This window comes from Rhincodon typus, chromosome 25, assembly GCF_021869965.1.
Source record: "Rhincodon typus isolate 14 chromosome 25, sRhiTyp1.1, whole genome shotgun sequence".
NCBI lineage: Eukaryota > Metazoa > Chordata > Chondrichthyes > Orectolobiformes > Rhincodontidae > Rhincodon > Rhincodon typus.
In genome coordinates this window covers 30,232,278-30,251,167 of record NC_063356.1, presented here as the reverse complement: position 1 = coordinate 30,251,167, position 18,890 = coordinate 30,232,278, and the positions used below count along the sequence as shown (strand labels likewise).

Sequence of the window (18,890 nt, the reverse complement as noted above, 5' to 3'; positions counted from 1 at the left end):
TTCCTCCAGCTCCACACTTTGTTATCTCTGACTCCAGCATCTGCAGTTCTTACTATCTCTTCATATTTTATGTAGTTTTTTTAAAATAATGAATTGCCAGTACATGTAGACGAAAAGTGCAGCAATTTTAGGCATATTAATGTTTGACAAATAGCAGATGAATAACTAATTGACCTCCTATTCCTAATGCTGGTCAAGAGAATAATTATAGAAAAACTCGCTTTCCTTCAAGTCGTGGTGTGAGATTTTAATACCCTTTTGAATCACAGAATTGACAGATGGCACCATGGTTTAACTTTTCATTTGCAGGCTGGCACCTCCGACAATGCAGTACTCCTGCAATACGATAATACATTGTCAGCGATGCTACAAGTATCAGTGTTGTAGTATTTTTTGGCTTCCATGATTCTTAGTTGGTTAGTTCTTAGTATATATCTAGTTCTCTGCATCTCGAAGATCAAGGTAAATTTAAAGTATGCCCTGTGCATCAATAAAGAATGTGTTTTAGTTCATTGCAGGTGGTCATTTTTTACAATTTTTCACTTCATCATTCACATCTCAAAGGAGGAGCATAACAATGCACTTTTTTTGTCTTCTATACCTTAATTACCAACATATTTATTGAATAAGTGAAAGAATGGCAGCAGTAATACAACATATGCTTTTCCATTAGTTCTTAAGTTTAGATATTGCTTGTATTGTAGAAAATAAACAATTTGCAACTAGTAACGCTATGTGATAATACTTGTCCTTTCCTTAATTTATAAACAGATCGAACACTACCCTCGTGTAGACTTTAGCTACTTAACAAAATATATGCAAAATTTAGACTAGGCAAATTTCACCACTTCTCTACACGGACTGCAGTGATTTACTCAAGCTGCTATCGCTAACTTCTCAAAGAATTGGAATGTGCAATGTTTGCTGTCCTTGCAAGTGGCACTAGATGTATTAAAAAGTCAAATAACAGTCAGTTAACTTATAAAGAAACTATCACTTGACTGATGAGCTTTATTTTAGTTGCCCAACAGTAACTTCTCAATCTAAATCTGAGTTTAAGGCAAATGACTTTCCCATGTTATAGAAGATGAATTGACCAGTCAGAACAAGTGGATACAGTTGAGTAGAAATCCACTGAAATAAACAACATACCAGAAACTTGACAATTTAAAAAATAAAACAACACATTAATACATGACAAGCAGTAATAAAATATTTATTGATTTCAAAGCTTTAAGTTAGCATTGTTTATAATTACAGTGGGGATTCAAAATATACCATGAATGTTATGCTGGTACTAAATGTTTGGATACACTTGTTCCTATATTTAATGGGTATGAAATGCATACTGAAGATTTTACGGTTTTTAATTTCTGGAATGGCAGTAATTGTTCAATAGTGGATTGTTAATCTATTATATACTTTTGCAGATTTTCCTCTTTGTTGAAATAAATAGAATTTGAAATGCAGGGATAGGTATACAATGCACTGCCAATTCTTGACCATTGCCCCATCACCGAAAATCAAAATGATAATATCAGCGCTCAGACCTTTTGTTCTTACCAAAGACAGCAATAATCTATTCCTTTGCAAACGCAATGAACATTTTATTTATTACATGTACTAGAGACGTTACAGAGACACTAACATTTACATCCACTTTTTCTATCAATTACACATTAGTCATCAATAATTTTATGGGAAGTTATTAGTTGAATGCTAAGTTTGACTTAAGTGATTCAAGTTTAGAATTGATACAATTCTATAACATAAACGTGTATACAAATAAGAGTTTTAAAGACAATAAAAATGGAATACTTTGCACACATAAGAAAGATGTTGGCGTTTTCATGTGCTATTCCCTCACAAATTCTGGATCAGACTAAATTGGCAACAGGGTGGCCACAAAACTAAAATGCTGTTTCCATAGGTTTCTTGTTTAGACTTGAAAGGGGAACAAATTTCATCACCTCCTGAAATACATGTCCTGGAAATAATAATATTATATTAAATGTCTTTCTAATATAATCTATAAGTTTAATTGATATACAGATTATATATATAATTTTGCACTGTTTCTATATGATCAGAATCTTGATAGAGCAAAATGAATTTGAATATTTTTAAATACGATCAACATTGTCCTATAATAATTTGGGCGGCACAGTGGCTCAGTGGTTAGCACTGCTGCCTCATAGTGCCAGGGCCATGGGTTTGATTCCACCCTTGGGCGACTGTCTGTACGGAGATTGCACATTCTCCCCGTGTCTGCGTGGGTTTCCGCCAGGTGCTCTGGTTTCCTCCCCCAGTCCAAAGATGTGCAAATTAGGTGGATTGGCCATGCTAAATTGCCCATTGTGCAGGCTAGGTGGGTTAGCCATGGGACTGCAGGTTTGTAGGGTTAGAGGGATGGGAGTGGCTGACATGCTGTTCAGAGGGTCGGTGAGCCGAATGGCCTGCTTTCACATTGTAGGGGTTCTATGAACTTTTCTCTTTTCAAACATTCCATGACCTGATTGGTATTAGTCACTGCATCAAGAAATATTATTTATCATTCAATAATTACTCACTCTTCCACAGATCAACTGATAACTTCAGCTGGTCCAAAGAGTCATCAAAAGGCTCAGGTTTAGTCTTGTCTTCTAGATCATGAAATGGTTCAAAGTAGGGATGACTCAGAGCATCAGCAGCTGAAAAACGCTTGTCTGCATCCAACACTAACATCTTCTCCAGGAGGTCCAAAGCTGAGATGTCAGTGACATTTAAAAAGGAAAACTGTTCTTCACCCAAAATTCACATTCAGAAATACATTTATGCATTCACATCTTTATCAAAATCTCTATTAATCTATATTCATTTATAGAAGGAAACCAACTCCAGTTAAGTAAAGTGCCCCAATGTTCCAAAACATTAAGTACACAAATGTTATTTCATGAATGACAATGGGTTTGATTCAGTTGAATAAAATGATATTTTATTTTCAAGGGCAACAAAGAGTGGTTCCATTCTTCATGTGATTTTCCACATCTACTAAATCAGCTACCACTAGAAATGGCAAGATAAAGATTTAAAAATCAACCATTCTAAAAGTCACCTGCTGAAAACATCAAATCTACACATAAATTAATAAATTAACATTAACAGATAAATTGGCACAAAAATTAGATTAGAAGTTCAGTTGAAATTAAAATTAGTTGGTGGGGTAGAGCCAAAGCTTATTAGCCTGAAAATGCCTAAGGCCTCACCCAACCGGGGTGTAAGTGCAACAGATCAAAATTTTGGTGATGAAGTTATTTGTCTCGTGAGTAATGCAGGTGGTGACTGTGATGATGCATCAACTGTAATGGCCCTGGACAAAGACGACTTGCTCATCTAATGGAGTGCAAGGTCCTGCGGTGTGAAGGGCTAATATGAATATGTAAATAAGATAATATACATTGTCATTTGAAAGAGATGTAATAGCACATACCTACGAGGAGATTATCTCTCCCATGAGGCTGCTAAAGCATCAATGTCTTGGCCTGTATATAATGTTTACTATATTTAAATAAAAAGATAATATTTGACATGACATCAAAAGGCCCTCACAATATTTATCAACCACTTTCCTGAACCCAACCACAATATCATGTACAAAATAATTCTGTTTATCAATCCTGTGGAGTTATTCAAAGTTAGAGAAGGAACTGATCACTGCAGGAAAGTTAATCAAATAAAGAAGTCAGACCTGATCTGAACAGAACACGCCTTCTCTGGAAAATTTGAAATTTTGTTTGGATAAATTATGGTTGAATTTAATAAGGCAAAAAAATCTTTTTCACGAGAGTTGTCCTGTTTCACTGATACTTTTGTGGGTGAGAGGGAATGTATAATATCGAATACCCTGTTGACAAATACTATCCTATATCACAGGGAAATTTCATCTTTAGATAAGGTGTGAAATTACTGTTTAATCCAGGATACTAGTCAAGGATAGAAAGATGAATTTGTGGATCTGCTATTTATTACTCGAAAGGGTTACATTTTAAGTTGAACAAAGTCCCTGACTTGTCAACAATTAATGTTGAGTATTGCCTGTTTGGTGTAACATCCATTTGTTTCTTCTCGTCAGTCTGATGATTCTATAGCTCAATGGGACAGTGGACGAATACTCAACTGGTATTCAAGAACAGAAAGGAAGCTGGTTTCTGAATTGTGTTGACAAGTCTCTTCTCGACAAAAGGAAAGATATCACAAATAGGAATGAATGATCTAACTCAGAGCTTTCAAAACATGAGTGTTGAACCTCAGTGTACATGAGGGGCAAGAAGGGTTACGAGATCTGAAGCAGCAATGTCAGCTATGGAATGAACAATTGGATTTGAAAGCCTTTCAAGGCACTTGGAATGTCTGCAATTTTTTTTTGCTGATGGGTGTGGTCTAACAAAACAACTTATGTAGCTCAGCTGCTAACAACAACCGAGCCTGCAAAATGGGAGGTACTTTGATTTGTTTTTGCATCTATACTCCTGTGGTTTGAACCTGACCCCTCTAATTTTCACTCTCGGGCTTTACCTAATGTGAAGCATTGCAATAATAAGTAAACGGTAGTTTAAATGACAATAGATTAACTTGAAGGAAACTATCAATTTAATTCAGTATTCATAGTATATTCCATCCTGTGCCTCAATCCAGGATCTGCACAACGTGTACTGAAGCTCAAAATGTGGCCAATCGGTTAGACACAACATGATTAATGATCGCAAGTACCCTGGCCTCATGAAAATTTTACTTTATCATGTTCAGGAGCAGATTCATCAGGAAATATGAAAGCCAAATCAACCCATGTGTAGGTTGACTGAAGATTAACAAAGAGAAATAGAACTAAAAGTTCTGACACAGCACTTTCAAACAGAGGCTCAAACTCTAATATTGCACACACATGTCAAATACTCTTCTGGCCTTGATGTAAAGGAGTGAGTATTTGAATTGGTATGTAATGAGTGAGTGTAATTCAGAGCTTCCATTTGAGCTGAAGTTTAAGTCTTCACTCTTAAATAAATAGTTTATTTTTCTCAAATTGAGTGCAAAACATAAATAAATAAATTTTCTCTGGTTTAAAAAATATTTTGACATAAAAAGAGATAAATACAAGTAACAGACTAAGTTGGTAAGGGTTGATAATTCTACAAAAACAATTCATCCACAGTTGTGGCAGTGGACTGTTTGGAATTTCAGGAATGTTCTGAGAAGCTGCCCAAGGTCATAGTATTTGCAAAGATAATGAAAACACAAAGGTCTGAATTAAATGAGGCAGATTCATGCCAAAGATGAACAACCAGCAGATTAATGAAAATCTTAGTATTTTTTGATAATCAAATGCACAAGTCCTTCAAAATATCCTCAAGAAAACTATAAATTCTCAGAGTATTCAGTGTTCCTAGCAGGATATTGGTTTGTGTAAATTGATGTGTCAGCAGTTGTCCCTGAATATCTTTTGTTCTTAACATCCAATAGTCAGCCATTTGAAAAATCAAGTGGGATAACATAGGATTTCGAGTAGGAGTAAACTGTTTGGCCCTTCGAGTCTGCTCCAACATTCAGATGTGGTTACGGTCTCAGCTCCATCTTCCTGATCTGCACCTTGTAACTCTTGACTCCCTTTTCTATCAAAAACCTAACTCAAAGTCGAAAAAAGTTAAAGACTCACCTTGCCTTCTATAGAAGAGAATTATGCACACGAACAACTCTAAGAGGAAAAAAAGTGCTCCTCATTTCTATCTTCCCACAAGAGGAGAAACACAAGACACATTGGGTAAAATTCATATAGGGTTCTGAAAGAGGTGAGGTATGGGAAATAAAAACTGAAAGAACTGTGGATGCTGTAAATCAAGAACAAAAACAAAGTTGCTGGAAAAGCTCAGCAGGTCTGGCAGCATCTGTGAAGGAAAATACAGAGTTAACGTTTCAGGTTCAGTGACCCTTCCGAAGAACTGATGGCGGCTGGGAAAACGTCAGTTTATATGCAGAAAATAGGGAGGCGGGTGGGGTATGGGAATATTTGTTGCAGAATTGCATGAATAGTACGGTGAGGCCTATCTTGACACAGGGAGCAACTCTGCATTTGGTGTGTGGTGTGGCGAGTTTCTCACTAGGCGTGGTAAGTTGTCACTTAAGAGGTATTAGAGCTTGTTTAACACCTCATTAATGGCACAATTCACTGTATTAACATTCACGTTCCTATCTTATCAAATGTGCCAAATAAGCCAGACGTGGAAGTCAAAGTGGAGCGGGTGCCTGATGACCTCAACAAGTGGCTTGCTCCAAAGGATTTCCACATTGTACACCACGGCACCAGCATCTCAGGCAATGCTTCATGGTCATTGGCTCCAAAAATCTGCATCCAAAATGTGCGAGCCTCTAAGAACCGTCATGGCACATATCCAATCCAATTACTTCAACGCTGCATCTCAAGATGTCGTGACATCTTAATATTGCAATGCTGCAAGCCACTGTGCACTCAGAGATACACCACCCGACTCATGAAGTAGACCAGGGTACATCTCTGGCCTATTTGATAGTTCTCTAAGTACTCACTCATTCTCAGCCTATCTGATGCTCACAGCAACACTTGCCTATTTGTATCTTGGGGCAGATATATGGCTCACAGTCCTGCTGTGTTTAGAACTGAAATAAAGCCAGGAAACCTATCATGGTTGTGAACAGTCCTCAATTGAATATCTGGAAAGGCAAGGACTGATTAGGGATAGGCACCATGGCTTTGTGCGTGGGAAATCATGTCTCACTAACTTAACTGAGTTTTTCAAAGAATTAACGAAGAGGATTGATGAGGGCAGAGTAGTCGACATGATCTGTATGGACTTCAGTAAGATGTTTGACAAGGTTCCTCATGGTAGACTGGTTAGCAAAGTTAGATCACATAGAATACAGGGAGAACTAGCCATTTGGAACAGAACTGGCTCGAAGGTAGAAGACAGAGGCTGGTGGTGGAGCATTGCTTATCAGACTGGAGGCCTGTGACCAGCGGTGTGTCACGAGGATCGTTGCTGGGTCCACTGCTTTTTGTCATTTATATACACGATTTGGAGGTGAACATAGGAGGTATGGTATGTGAGTTTGCAGAGGACACCAAAATTGGAGGTGTATTGGACAGCTAAGAAGGTTACCTCAGAGTTCAACAGGATCTTGATCAGATGGGCCAATGGGCCAAGAAGTGGCAGATGGAGTTTAATTTAGATAAATGTGAGGTGCTGCGTTTTGGAAAGTTAAATCAGAGCAGGACTTATACACTTAATTGTAAGGTCCTGGGGAGTGTTGCTGAACGAAGAGTCCTTGGAGTGCAGGTTCATAGTTCCTTGAAAGTGGAGTCACAGGTAGATAGGATAGTGAAGAAGGTGTTTGGTATGTTTGCCTTTAGGGGTTAGTGCATTAGGTATAGGAGTTGAGAGATTGTGTTATGGCTGTACAGGACACTGGTTAGGAATTCTTCATGCAATTCTGGTCTCCCTGCTATAGGAAGGATATTGTGAAACCTGAAAGGATTCAAAAAAGATTTACAAGGATGTTGCCAGAGTTGGAGGGTTTGAGCTATAGTGAGAGGCTGAAAAGGCTGGGGCTATTTTCCCTGGAGTATCAGAGGCTGATGGGTGGCCTTATAAAAGTTTATAAAATCTTGAGGGGCATGGATAGGGTAAGTAGATTGGGTATTTTGGGTGGGTGAGTCCCAAACTAGAAGGCATAGGCTTAACGTACGAGAGAAAAGATTTAAAAGGGACCTAAATGGTAACTTTTTCACGCAGAGGGTGGTGCGTGTATGGAATGAGCTGCCAGAGGTGGTGGTGGAGGCTAGTACAAATACAACATTTAAAATGCAAGTGGATGGGTATACGAATAGGAAAGGTTTAGAATGATATGGGCCAAATACTGGCAAATGGGACTAGATTTATTTAGGCTATCTGGTCGGCATGGACAAGTTGGACCGAAGGGTCTGTTTCCATGCTGTACGTCTCTTTGACTCTATGACTCTAAATCAAGGAAGACAGTCTTTGGTCCTGGCACATTAAGTGAAGGGCAGCCTCCAATACCAAGTCTTGGGCTTGAACATGGGCAGTCAGCCACCCAGGGTGGTCAGAGTCAAGATGCTCTCCTCATAAGGGGTTAGGAGCTGAATGCTGGGCAGCCCACCACCCATCTTGACTCTTTCCACCTCACTGTGGACTGTTTTCTTCCTAGAATGTGAGAGTGAGAGAGACAGAGAGGGAGAGGTATTAAGCGAGATGAAAGTGGGTGGCACAGCTGTTATTTTTGGTACAAGTAGGGAGGTGTCCTCAGCAACTGAGTAGACAGCACAGAGGGCATGCAGGGTTAGTGGTGTCAGGATTGGGGTGAGTGAGGGAAAATGTTGCAGTCAATAAGACAGTGGTAAAGCATAAGCCTTGGTGGAAGGTGGGGACACTAGCCAAGATAGAGTGAGTGTGAGGTATTGGTGAGAAGGTGGTGGCACTTCTCCTGGTAGCCTAGAGATGGACATTGACATTCCTTCTACAGTGTATTGCCCAACAGCTGAGATCCCAGGATTGTGGCCAATGTTTATACTTCAATCAATAACAACATATGATCAGGTCATTTCTTTAATGGAACCATGCTCTGTGTGAACTGACTCCAGTACTTCCTATAGTACAATAGTGATTATACCTGAAATATAATTACCTGGTTGGAAAGCACTTTGGTCATGAAAGATGCTCTGATGCTGAACAGGAATATGCTGCACTCATGGTCAGGGGCAGAAATCATAGGGCCCAGTGCTTCATCTGTTTCTGGGGGGGCCTTACCACACACCCTTGCATACCCCTTCCCCCACTTTAAACCCTCAACAGCTTCTGTCAAGTTACTTATGCAATGCCCTTTAAGTCCTATAGTGTAGCGTAGTGCAAGAGCAAAGGATGCTACTTAGGTGATTGGTTCTTCCACAGTTCTTTCAAAGAAAAGTCCAGTCGGACCTACCATCATTCTCCACCATCACCACCCATTCTAACCATTATTTGTTCCCTTCAAGCATTTATCCAATTTCCTTTTGAACACTAATTCTTAACCCACCATATTATCAGGGAGGGAGTGCATTCCAAATCCTAACCACCTTTTGTTTAAGAGTTTTTTGGTTCACTTGCCACTCAATTTAAATGAAGTTTAATGAAGCCTCTTTCAAAACCTTTACTATTTTATACACCTCAATCAAATCCCTTCAGAATTCAACACCATCTTTTCTGTAATCACTCATCACTGAAGCCACTCTAATAAATCTCTTTTGAACCCTCTGCAAAGCTATCCTTCCTGTACCTAGAATTGGAAAATATGGTCCCAATAGGATTCAGTTATTTTAGACAGGTTCAGATAAATCTTTTCACTTTTGTACTCCACGTGTCGTTTTAAAATGACCATCAAGAGTGCAAGTTTCAGTAGAATACATTTCACAACCACAATTTTGTTAGACAGTTGCACACAACTTGGTCCTTCATACCAGGTTCCACTTCTTTGAATCTGGCACAATGTCAGGGATCAAGACTTTTTTTTGAGGGGTCTACCTGAAATTTTCTCAAGAGTTAGTACTTGATGTTTGAGTGTTAGCTTCGGTTTCCATCACCTAATACAACCATCCCACGATGGCCCAGACTGGCTGACAGTAATCCCACAGAGTTGCTCACAACAATGTTTACCTTCCCAGCTGTTCCTCTAATCATAGGGGCTGATGAAAAACTACATATGATTGGGAGAATACTAGAGAGACAGTATTTGATTAGAGGAGCAGCTTCTTACAGATTCTCTCTTTGTCAAGTGTGGGAACATCCTTGCTATGATTGGTGGCTCCTTGAAACAGAGACAGCAGTGCCCACCCTGGACATTTCTAAAGACATGGGCCCAGTGACCAGGCATGTCTGCAAATTGTGATGGTTTACAATTGTACAATCGCTGCTGCCATCAACAACCTATGATGTCTAGTTTTCAGTAGCCAGATCTGCTCTGAATCTATACCATTTAGTATAATGATAATTTTTCACAACATAACAGTGTATATATGTCTTTGATAGTAGGTACAACTGCTTCTATGAGGCAAGCAGTTCTCTTTTCATTCCCAAGCCCCTAAATTCTCTATCTCTGTCCTCAGCAGATCTACAAGAGTACATTGTGCTCTGATGAGATCAGTCCTAAACTTGCCTTGGCACTAGGACTTGCTCCTGAGCAAAAGTGCTAGGCAAATCACCAACAGAAGCTTTACTATCTAACCCACTTGCTGTGTCAATGTTTAGGCTAATCCTTGAGGAGCCACCACCCTATGTCCCATCAAAGATTCTCTTCCTCTGAGGCATCTCCTTTAGAGGGCTTTGGCTGGGGAGCAGGACCTAGAGAAAACAGCTATAAAGGCACTTGATTTATTCATTGGTCTGAATGATATGAATCATTGTGATTTAACCCTAAACTGGTTGAATATGCATAATGAAGAAGTACAGATAGTTCAGCGAAATTCTCAGCCTTGAAATGTCTGATGCATACAGTCCAGGAAGGTTCCTATATTTCTATAGCTTGCTGCTCAAGTTTGTTGATGATTATTAGATTATTTGGTATTCCCATGGATTTGCACGTTTGGTCCCATGGAAAATGATGTCATGCTATTAATTTGCTTCTGAAATGGTCATTAAACATTTGTACGGCTCATGCTTCATTCCACTCTCAGCATACATGAGGTTCGAGCAGGGTGAGGAAGTGAGGAATGGAATGGGTATATGAAGTGAAGAAATGCAGAGAAAAATTTGCAGTTGTACAAAGGACAGAAGATGAGAGGCAAATGAAGAAGCAAAAAAGAGATAAGTGTGTTTAGAATGATTGCTTTTGTACAGTGGCTTTATATTGGATGATGGAGAAAATGGAATTTATTTTTCTGATGCTTCTTCCAGAACCCTGAAAATGCGAGACATTCGATTGAAATGCAACTTCACTTTACCAGGTTTATCTTTGTCTAAACTCCTTTCACTGATCTGTCTGAACTTTATTCCTTTATCTAAACTTTTATTTCTCATTCTGCCTGAACTGTTCTTATTTGCTATTCATCTCCCATTAAGCTTTTATTCACCTAGAGTTCACGTCATTTTTGTTTTTCTGACTTCTATCAGAAGGCTGTGAGATTAAGCAATACTCCAAAGATTTGAACAAAAACAGAAGTTGTTGGAAAAGCCCAGCAGGTCTGGCAGCATCTGTGAAGAAAAAAATCAGTTAACATTTTGGGTACGGTGACCCTTCTTCAGATGCTGCCAGACCTGCTGACTTTTCCTGCAACTTCGATTTCTGTTCCTGATTTACAGCATCAGTAGTTCTTTTGGTTCCAAAGATTTAAACACAGTCTGGACTAGTGCTTTAGTTTTGTACAGGAAGAGTTCTTAATTTTTTGAGGTGCCATCTTTCAGAAACACCAAGGTCCCGTCTGTGTTTTGAGATAGATGTAACTGATCTCATGGCACTATTTGAAGACCACCAGAGAACTTATTCTGCATCCTCATAAATATTTATTCAAACCCACCACCAATAAGACAGGCTAGTTTGATAATTGATTTTATAACTATTCAAGGGACTTTACTAGGCACAAACTGTCCATTGTTTTTCTCTGTACTATAACAATAACTACAGTTCACAATCTATTTAATGAGTTGTGAATTTCTTGGGACATCCTGTGAAAAATAGACAAATTCAACTTCTTCCTCATTATTCAAAAGTTTTATGTTTCCTTCCCCATTACCACCACCCAACATCTCTATCTCAGCCTTTGAGAGGTGGGAGACAGAAGTCAGCAGTGTTGGTGTAATTAACATTTTAAGATCAGAAATCAGTGGTAAAGAATATCTAAGCCAGAAGTGATGAGAACATTTGAGCTGGGAAAAGTGGTGTTTATGTGGCAGCTACCTCTATTTTCTTACTTCTTTACACTCGGTGGCTGATCTATTGGTCCTATCCTCTGCCAATCTGTTCATTTCCTGGTCACCCAGCTCTGCGTTCATTGTTTTTACCTGTTGAAACTCCAGAATTTCAGGCGTGGGGGAACCACTGGGTTTGGTTTTGGAGCTGTCAATCATACAATTATTGGTGGATTGAAATAAAACCAAATGCACTAAAAAGAAGAACAAGTCAGCCTCAAAATCCAAACAGGTAAAACCAGCTCATCAAACTGAACAAACTGTGTGGGAAGGAGTGTAAATTTGCAAAAAATAAGTATACATTTACAACTGGAGGTCCATCCCCAGTCATTCCCTCCAAACATAAAAAAGGCTGCTGCAACAGCGAAATGTGTACACAAATGTATTGGTTTTTTGTCGTCTGCTTCATTACAGCCCTATTCTGTCTGACTGTGTACATGCATATATTTGTCACAGTCCACAATATAACTGATCTTACCAGCCGAGCATCACACATATCGACTGCTCTCAAATTGCTGGTGCAGTATATCCATAGCCTTAAGTATAACATGAGAAGGACTGTTATAGTCTTATGGAAAATACAGGAACAAAAAGTCCTTCCAAAACATTTCGATATTTAAAATTTAAACAGAAGTATCTTAAATGTTTTTAATTAAATATCCACAATGTTTTTCCATGACAACGGACAAACATTACTTAATATTTTAGCAGGTCTTTGCACCTTTGGACTACATACAAAAATGGTAACAAAAATGAAAATTCAATGTAACACCTCAGTAACTTTCCACAGTGCTGGGATTACACAGAATGGTTTTATTTTACATGTAATCATTGCCTCAGCCATTTCCATGACATGATTGTGGTCCGGCTGAGCCACAGATAAGAATTCTAGTTTTCAAACTTGATGTTTGAAGTTAAAAAAAGTTCCCACTGCTAATGTGTCACACAAATCAGTACTTGTAAAAGTTTTTCAAGTTTTGACCATGCAAATTTCACCAAGTTGCAAAGTTTAGAATTGTAAATGAGTTCAAGTGGTTATTCACAGTGAGGAAAAACAGGTTTTTAAGCGCTTTAGCCAAGGTTATGAATTAAATTAACTATATTTATGTGTGAACACGTAACTTACCCAAAGGACTGACATTTGGGAATAGGGATGCAAAATCTTTTTTCTTAATGTAGGGTAGAGATCTGATATAATGTCGAGCCTAAAAATGAAAAATGAATGTCTTCAGAGTTTACAGAAAAGCCCAGCAATAAACAATCTAATTTCATGTTAGAGGAGCCAACTTGAAACCTACGAATGTGGGAATGTTCAATGTATGGAACAAATAAAGCTACAAATCGGCAAAAGACAGGGAGAAGACAACTGAGAAAAAGAGTTACTAAGGGAGAAATCAGTCTTAGGGAGTAAGTATAAAAGGAAGTATTGAAAATTAAATAAGCAAAGTGAATTACAAAATTATTCAAACATTTAAAACGAAAGAACACTGTCATCATGAAGAAATAGTACATTAGAGATTATTAGAGCACCGAAGGAAAATGACTTAAGAACAAACGGAAATCCACACATTAAGTACAAACTAAACTGACTGAATTAATTTGAAAATAATGGGCAGGAGTGTCTGTTCTGCCGCCGTATTGTTGGCTTTTGCCTTCAGCAAGATTTAATGTTTATTACAGCTTCTGGTATATCCACAAATTACATTAAGAGTCACTTCAGTGTATGGGCTAATACTAAGTATCTTGGTTACAACAGTGGCACGCTTTCACCAGCATGTCTTGCTTCAAGTGGCCACAGTTAAGGTGGAAACTGAGAACTTTATATCCTCAGATCCTATGCTGTGTGATACAGTGATAATACCATGAACATTTCTCGTAAAGGTGTACTGTATACTTGCTCTTGGACATAATCAGTGATCCAGGTGAAAATTGGCCTCAATGTTTTGCTAGTTTTGCAAATTAAATTTTTACTTAAGATTGTACTCTTATTTCACTGCACTTTAAATCGTTCATGAACTAGTGCAATTGTACTGCATTTTAGGCTACATTTTTTAAAAAAATTGCATTGCAAGTAATTCCTTAATATTTTAAAAAATGGTAACCTGGTGTAGCTTGATAAATACAGCTGAAAATGAGTTCATCACTTAAAAATAAAAATCGGTATTTAGACTACCAGCCATATCACAATTTTAGATAACTGAAAAAGACTTTTTAGAAACATACAGAAGCATTTGCCAGTTTTGAGAGCTTTCAAAAGGTACTGATTAATGCCTTTTTGTGTGAAGTGGCTTAATTTCAATTGCTTTTTCGAAGTCTCACAAACAGGTGTAATAGCAAAAATTTGCCCTGTACTAATGTTTTCCCTTTTTTGTCCTAAGTGTAGGGTTGACAATGTTGGGTTGTTGAGGAAAATGCTGGTCACATCTAAAAACTGATAGGCAACAAAGGCAAGTACCCCATCCTGTTAGGAAATTCGATACAGGCGTGCTGAGTCCTAAGGCCTGCCAGTCAAGGCCTGTTCCAGAGGGTATCCAACAGTGAGAAGCTAAGTGACTTTTATTTTCTTGTTGGAGGGAGAAGGTCGTCAAAAGCAAGGGCAAGGGCTTGTCTTTCAGAGGCCAACCAACCCATCTTATCCAGTTAGCTACCCACCCACACCCATATACCCACACCCACACACACACCCACACAACACACAGACACATATGAACATACGCACACACACACACCCACACTCTCCACTTGAGCCACTTTCCTTGCCCTTCATGGAGGTAGGTGGTTGCAAAGGTGGCACATTCAGGGCCTTAAGCAGCCATTAATTGCTGGTGAGTTGAGTGAATCACCATGAATCTTTTCATAGATTCACAGAATCCCCACAGTGCGAAAAGAGGCCATTCGGCCCATCACATCAACACTGACTCTCCGAAAAGCATCCTACCCAGACCCACCTCCTCACTCTATCTCCTTAACTCTGCATTTCCCATGGCTAATCTACCTAGTCTGCACATCCCTGAACACTACAGACAATTCTAGCATGGCTAATCCATCTAACCTGCAACATTTTTGGACTGGGGAGGAAACCAGAGCAGCGAGTGGAAACCCATGAAGACACAGGGAGAATGGGCTAACTCCAAGCCAACAAGGCTAGAATTGAGCCCGGATCTCTGGTGCTGTGAGGCAGCAGTGCTAATTACTGAGTCGCCATGTTGCCCAACAGTTACTTTCAGAATTTTTTTTTTCTTCTTGTTAACTCTAAAATTCTATGCATGATGATACATTCAACATGGAACCTGGTCTGCTTTGAAGCTGGCAATGGCTTTCAGCACCTATTTTTAAATGAGTGCAAAATATTGCAGAAACTGGATTTATGTGCACGTAATCTGTGCCAGAAATTTCCTGATCTTTTGCATGGCAGGGCTGATTTTCCATGAATTGTCCTGGAAATAGGAGTGTAAATTAGTTGAGATTTAAGGTCCTTGTGCAGAAATTGACCAAATTTGTAATTCTTAACAGATGCTCATTGACAGGCCCAAAAGTTGTTCTTTAAATCAAATGATCAAGCACTTTGTATTGTTGTTATAGTTCACCTTCAAAATATCCAAGAAAAATCTGTGAACAGTATTAATAATGGAACAAAGTATTGCAAAATCTAAAATGTTCTGTATCAAATTGAAGTTTGATGTATGAGCAATTTGTAAAATAATAGAAATTTTGCATTACCTCAATGCTGTCTAATTTTTGAATGAAATCAGTACCAGGAGTTCCTGTTACCTTCATAATCTGTGCTAGCTGATCAAGATCTAGTTCTTTTGGTCAAGAATCAATGAATGCTAATAAAACAAGCATTTACCAAATACTTAATTTGTCTGAAATTGTCAACAAAAGTAGGTTAAACAATAATATGCCGATTTCTGACACAAACACATAGTATAGTAAGTTGGTGGAGAGACAAACAAGAATAATCTCCCTAAAGGCCTTAGCAAAAAACAAATACACAAGTTAAATAAAGCACCTGAACCAATAAGAAATGCAAAATGTCCAGAAAGCAATTAATAACAGTTTTAATGTGAAGAAATGGAAAACCCACAAGTGCAAAAAACAGGGGGATATATATTTCTCTGTGTTTCCCAGATTATTGCATTCTTGAGGTGATACCAATTTTCAGTTTCAATTTATTCCACTTGTCTGCAGAAATAATGGACTCACGTTGGTTCATAGGTTCCATGATTCTGCTGCAGCATCTGATAGGTCCAGATTAAGATTCAGGCCGCATTTACACTTTAACTGTAGCATCAGTCCATGCAACATTTCTGCACCTCAACCCAAAAGTTGTATAAATGTACATTAAATGTCTTCTCTTCACCTGGGGATAGTAAGAACTGCAGATGCTGGAGTCAGAGTTAAAACAGTGTGGAGATGGAGAAACAGCTTTTCTGAAGAAGGGTCCCAACCTGAAACGTCAACTTTCCTGCTCTTCTGATGCTGCCCGGCCTGCTGTGTTCCTCCTGCTCCACACTGTGTTACCTCTCCTCACCTGTGTGTTTTAACAAAATAATGGCAATTTAACTTCAGGAGACCATTTTGCCAAGTCAAGTTTGTCCTCATGAGACATCTACATATGTACATCATTCAGCAGGAATTAGTGGACAGCAACGTATTGAAGAAATATGGGGTAATTTGTTCCATGGACAAAAAATGTTGCATATTTATCAAAAACCCAACAAAGATCAGCATAGACCAGATATGTGAATTTGATATGTTCCAGATCTGCGTGGCTCATAATGGATACTTGAGTTACATCACAAGGGCATGATAAAGGATACATAAACAAAGTTGCTGAAAAAGCTCAGCAGGTCTGGCAGCATTTGTGAAGGAAAAAACAAAGTTAACGTTTCGGATCCGGTGACCCTTTCTCAGGTCACAGGTCATGAAATGTTAACTCTGTTTTTTCCCTTACAGATGCTGCCAGACCTGCTGAGCTTTTCCAGCAACTTTGTTTGTGTTCCTGATTTACAGCATCCGCAGTTCTTTCGGTTTTTATGATAAAGGATACAATCTTTTCCTTTGAACAATATCTTGCCGGTGACCATTTCAGCAAAAATACAACCAACAGACCAAATATCAACTGAAATTAAAAACAAAAAATAGAGAGGCTGTTATCTGCATTCTTTACATTATAAAATAAACCAAACACTGCATTGTGTTTTGGATCATATGTTGCAATCAGGTACTTCAACCAGAGTTATGTTTACTAAACTCTATATATCAGAACACACTATATATCGACAATAAAGGGTAACAATTAGTTAATTTGCAGAAATAAAAATTCCTCCATTTATAATATCAAAATCTACCCATGCTAGAAATCAGAAGGATTTTACACCTGAACTACCACATGACCTTTCAGTTATAGGCTTGATTATTCTTGACTGGCTTCACATGTTTTAACCTTCATTAATTTAAATGAATCTAAAACTCCATTAACTGTAACCTAACTCAGAGCAAGTCCTGGTCATCCAAAATACCTGAGCGCATTGATGTACACTGACGTCTAGTTAAGTAGCAATATAGATCTAGTCAACTGCAAAGTGCATCCACATAAAAGGATGAGTTTTCCTTCATTAGCAGACTATCCTTAGGGAACCTGCATTACGGATTCAGAGTGGGCTTGAGAAATTATTAGCATCCTTTTACAGTCTGGCTAGTTTTAGGTGTGACCAGGATGGGGTTAACATTCAGTAACTAAAAACAAATTCCAGAGGAGTTGACTTAGCGCTGCCTTTTTGGGGACTCGGGCTGGGAGTAGATGTTGTCTTGCCAGAGTCACTCACATCCTGAAAACATTTTATTTAAGAAAATGAAGGATGTTGTGCAAAGTACTGCAGCATATCACATCTTAGTTTTTCTTGTTTTATTTGCTTGTCAGCCTTATAAAGGAATACAAAAACGAATTGGCATCCATACCCAACAGAATTTAGTTAGACTTCCATGACTTGGGCCAGGGATCTGCCACAAGCACTCACAGCAGGCATCTGTTATTGGTTTTATTAGCTTGCAATACATTACCATTTCAGATTCTAATGAGTTCAGAGAATGTTATCCAAAAATCAAATAGGATATGGAATAAAACAGTTGAGGGGGGCAAAAGAATGAGTCAAATGAAGACAAATGACATTAGATATGTCATATAAACTGGCAATAGTTTCAATGTCGATTGCTGAAAAATGACAGAATTATCAGGAAGTGAGCATTTTCAGGCATTGAGGGTCATAAAATCTTAAATGGAACATAATCTTGCTGACTGTATACATTGTTGAGCCATTGAATCTTAATGTTATGGTTTATGGATCATAAAATATCATTATTACTAGGGAAAACCTTCTTGCCCAACAGAAACCTTGTGTTCGCTTAGGTTAGTTACATTTTGCTAATAAAATGCTTTGTTCTCAGTCAGCAGCTAATTCTATTTCAAACAATTTTAATAGCATTAAAGAATACCATATATGCGATAATACTTCATACTTAACTGTAGAAATAATGAAAATTACAATCAGGAATTGTACCAACGCAAGAGAAAATCTGTAAATATAAGGTTTTGACACTTAAACAATTACAATCTTTCATTCATAGACCTAATGTTTCGAGCATGTTTGTGCCTGGTCTCTCACATTCTACCCTCTGTTAACTGAAGGTCATCCAAAACTCTGCTGCCCATGATACAACACGGGAAATCCTGTTCACCCTTCATTATTGTGTTCACTGATCCACGCAGGCCCTGGTTAAGCAATGTTTCAATTTTAAAAATTCATTGATGTGCCTGACATCAGTGGCAGGAAAGCTGTTGGAGAACATACTAAGAGACAGGATTTATCCACATTTGGAAGTGAATAGACTTGCTGGCGATAGGCAGCGTGGGTTTGCATGGGAAAG

General features: G+C 38.4%; 1 protein-coding gene across 1 annotated transcript in view; it reads right to left on the bottom strand.

The window, feature by feature from the left end:
• Positions 1-1,195: 1,195 nt before the first annotated feature.
• The window catches only part of LOC109932340 (mitogen-activated protein kinase 13-like), a 63,885-nt gene continuing 46,190 nt past the window's right edge, over positions 1,196-18,890 (bottom strand). The window contains exons 8-12 of the mRNA XM_020531573.2: positions 17,014-17,085; positions 15,681-15,760; positions 13,087-13,165; positions 2,571-2,744; positions 1,196-1,987 (exon numbers count right to left, since the gene is read on the bottom strand). Coding sequence (XP_020387162.1) covers positions 1,911-1,987; positions 2,571-2,744; positions 13,087-13,165; positions 15,681-15,760; positions 17,014-17,085 — 482 coding nt within the window. The 3' untranslated portion in view covers positions 1,196-1,910. The remainder of the gene's footprint in view (positions 1,988-2,570; positions 2,745-13,086; positions 13,166-15,680; positions 15,761-17,013; positions 17,086-18,890) is intronic.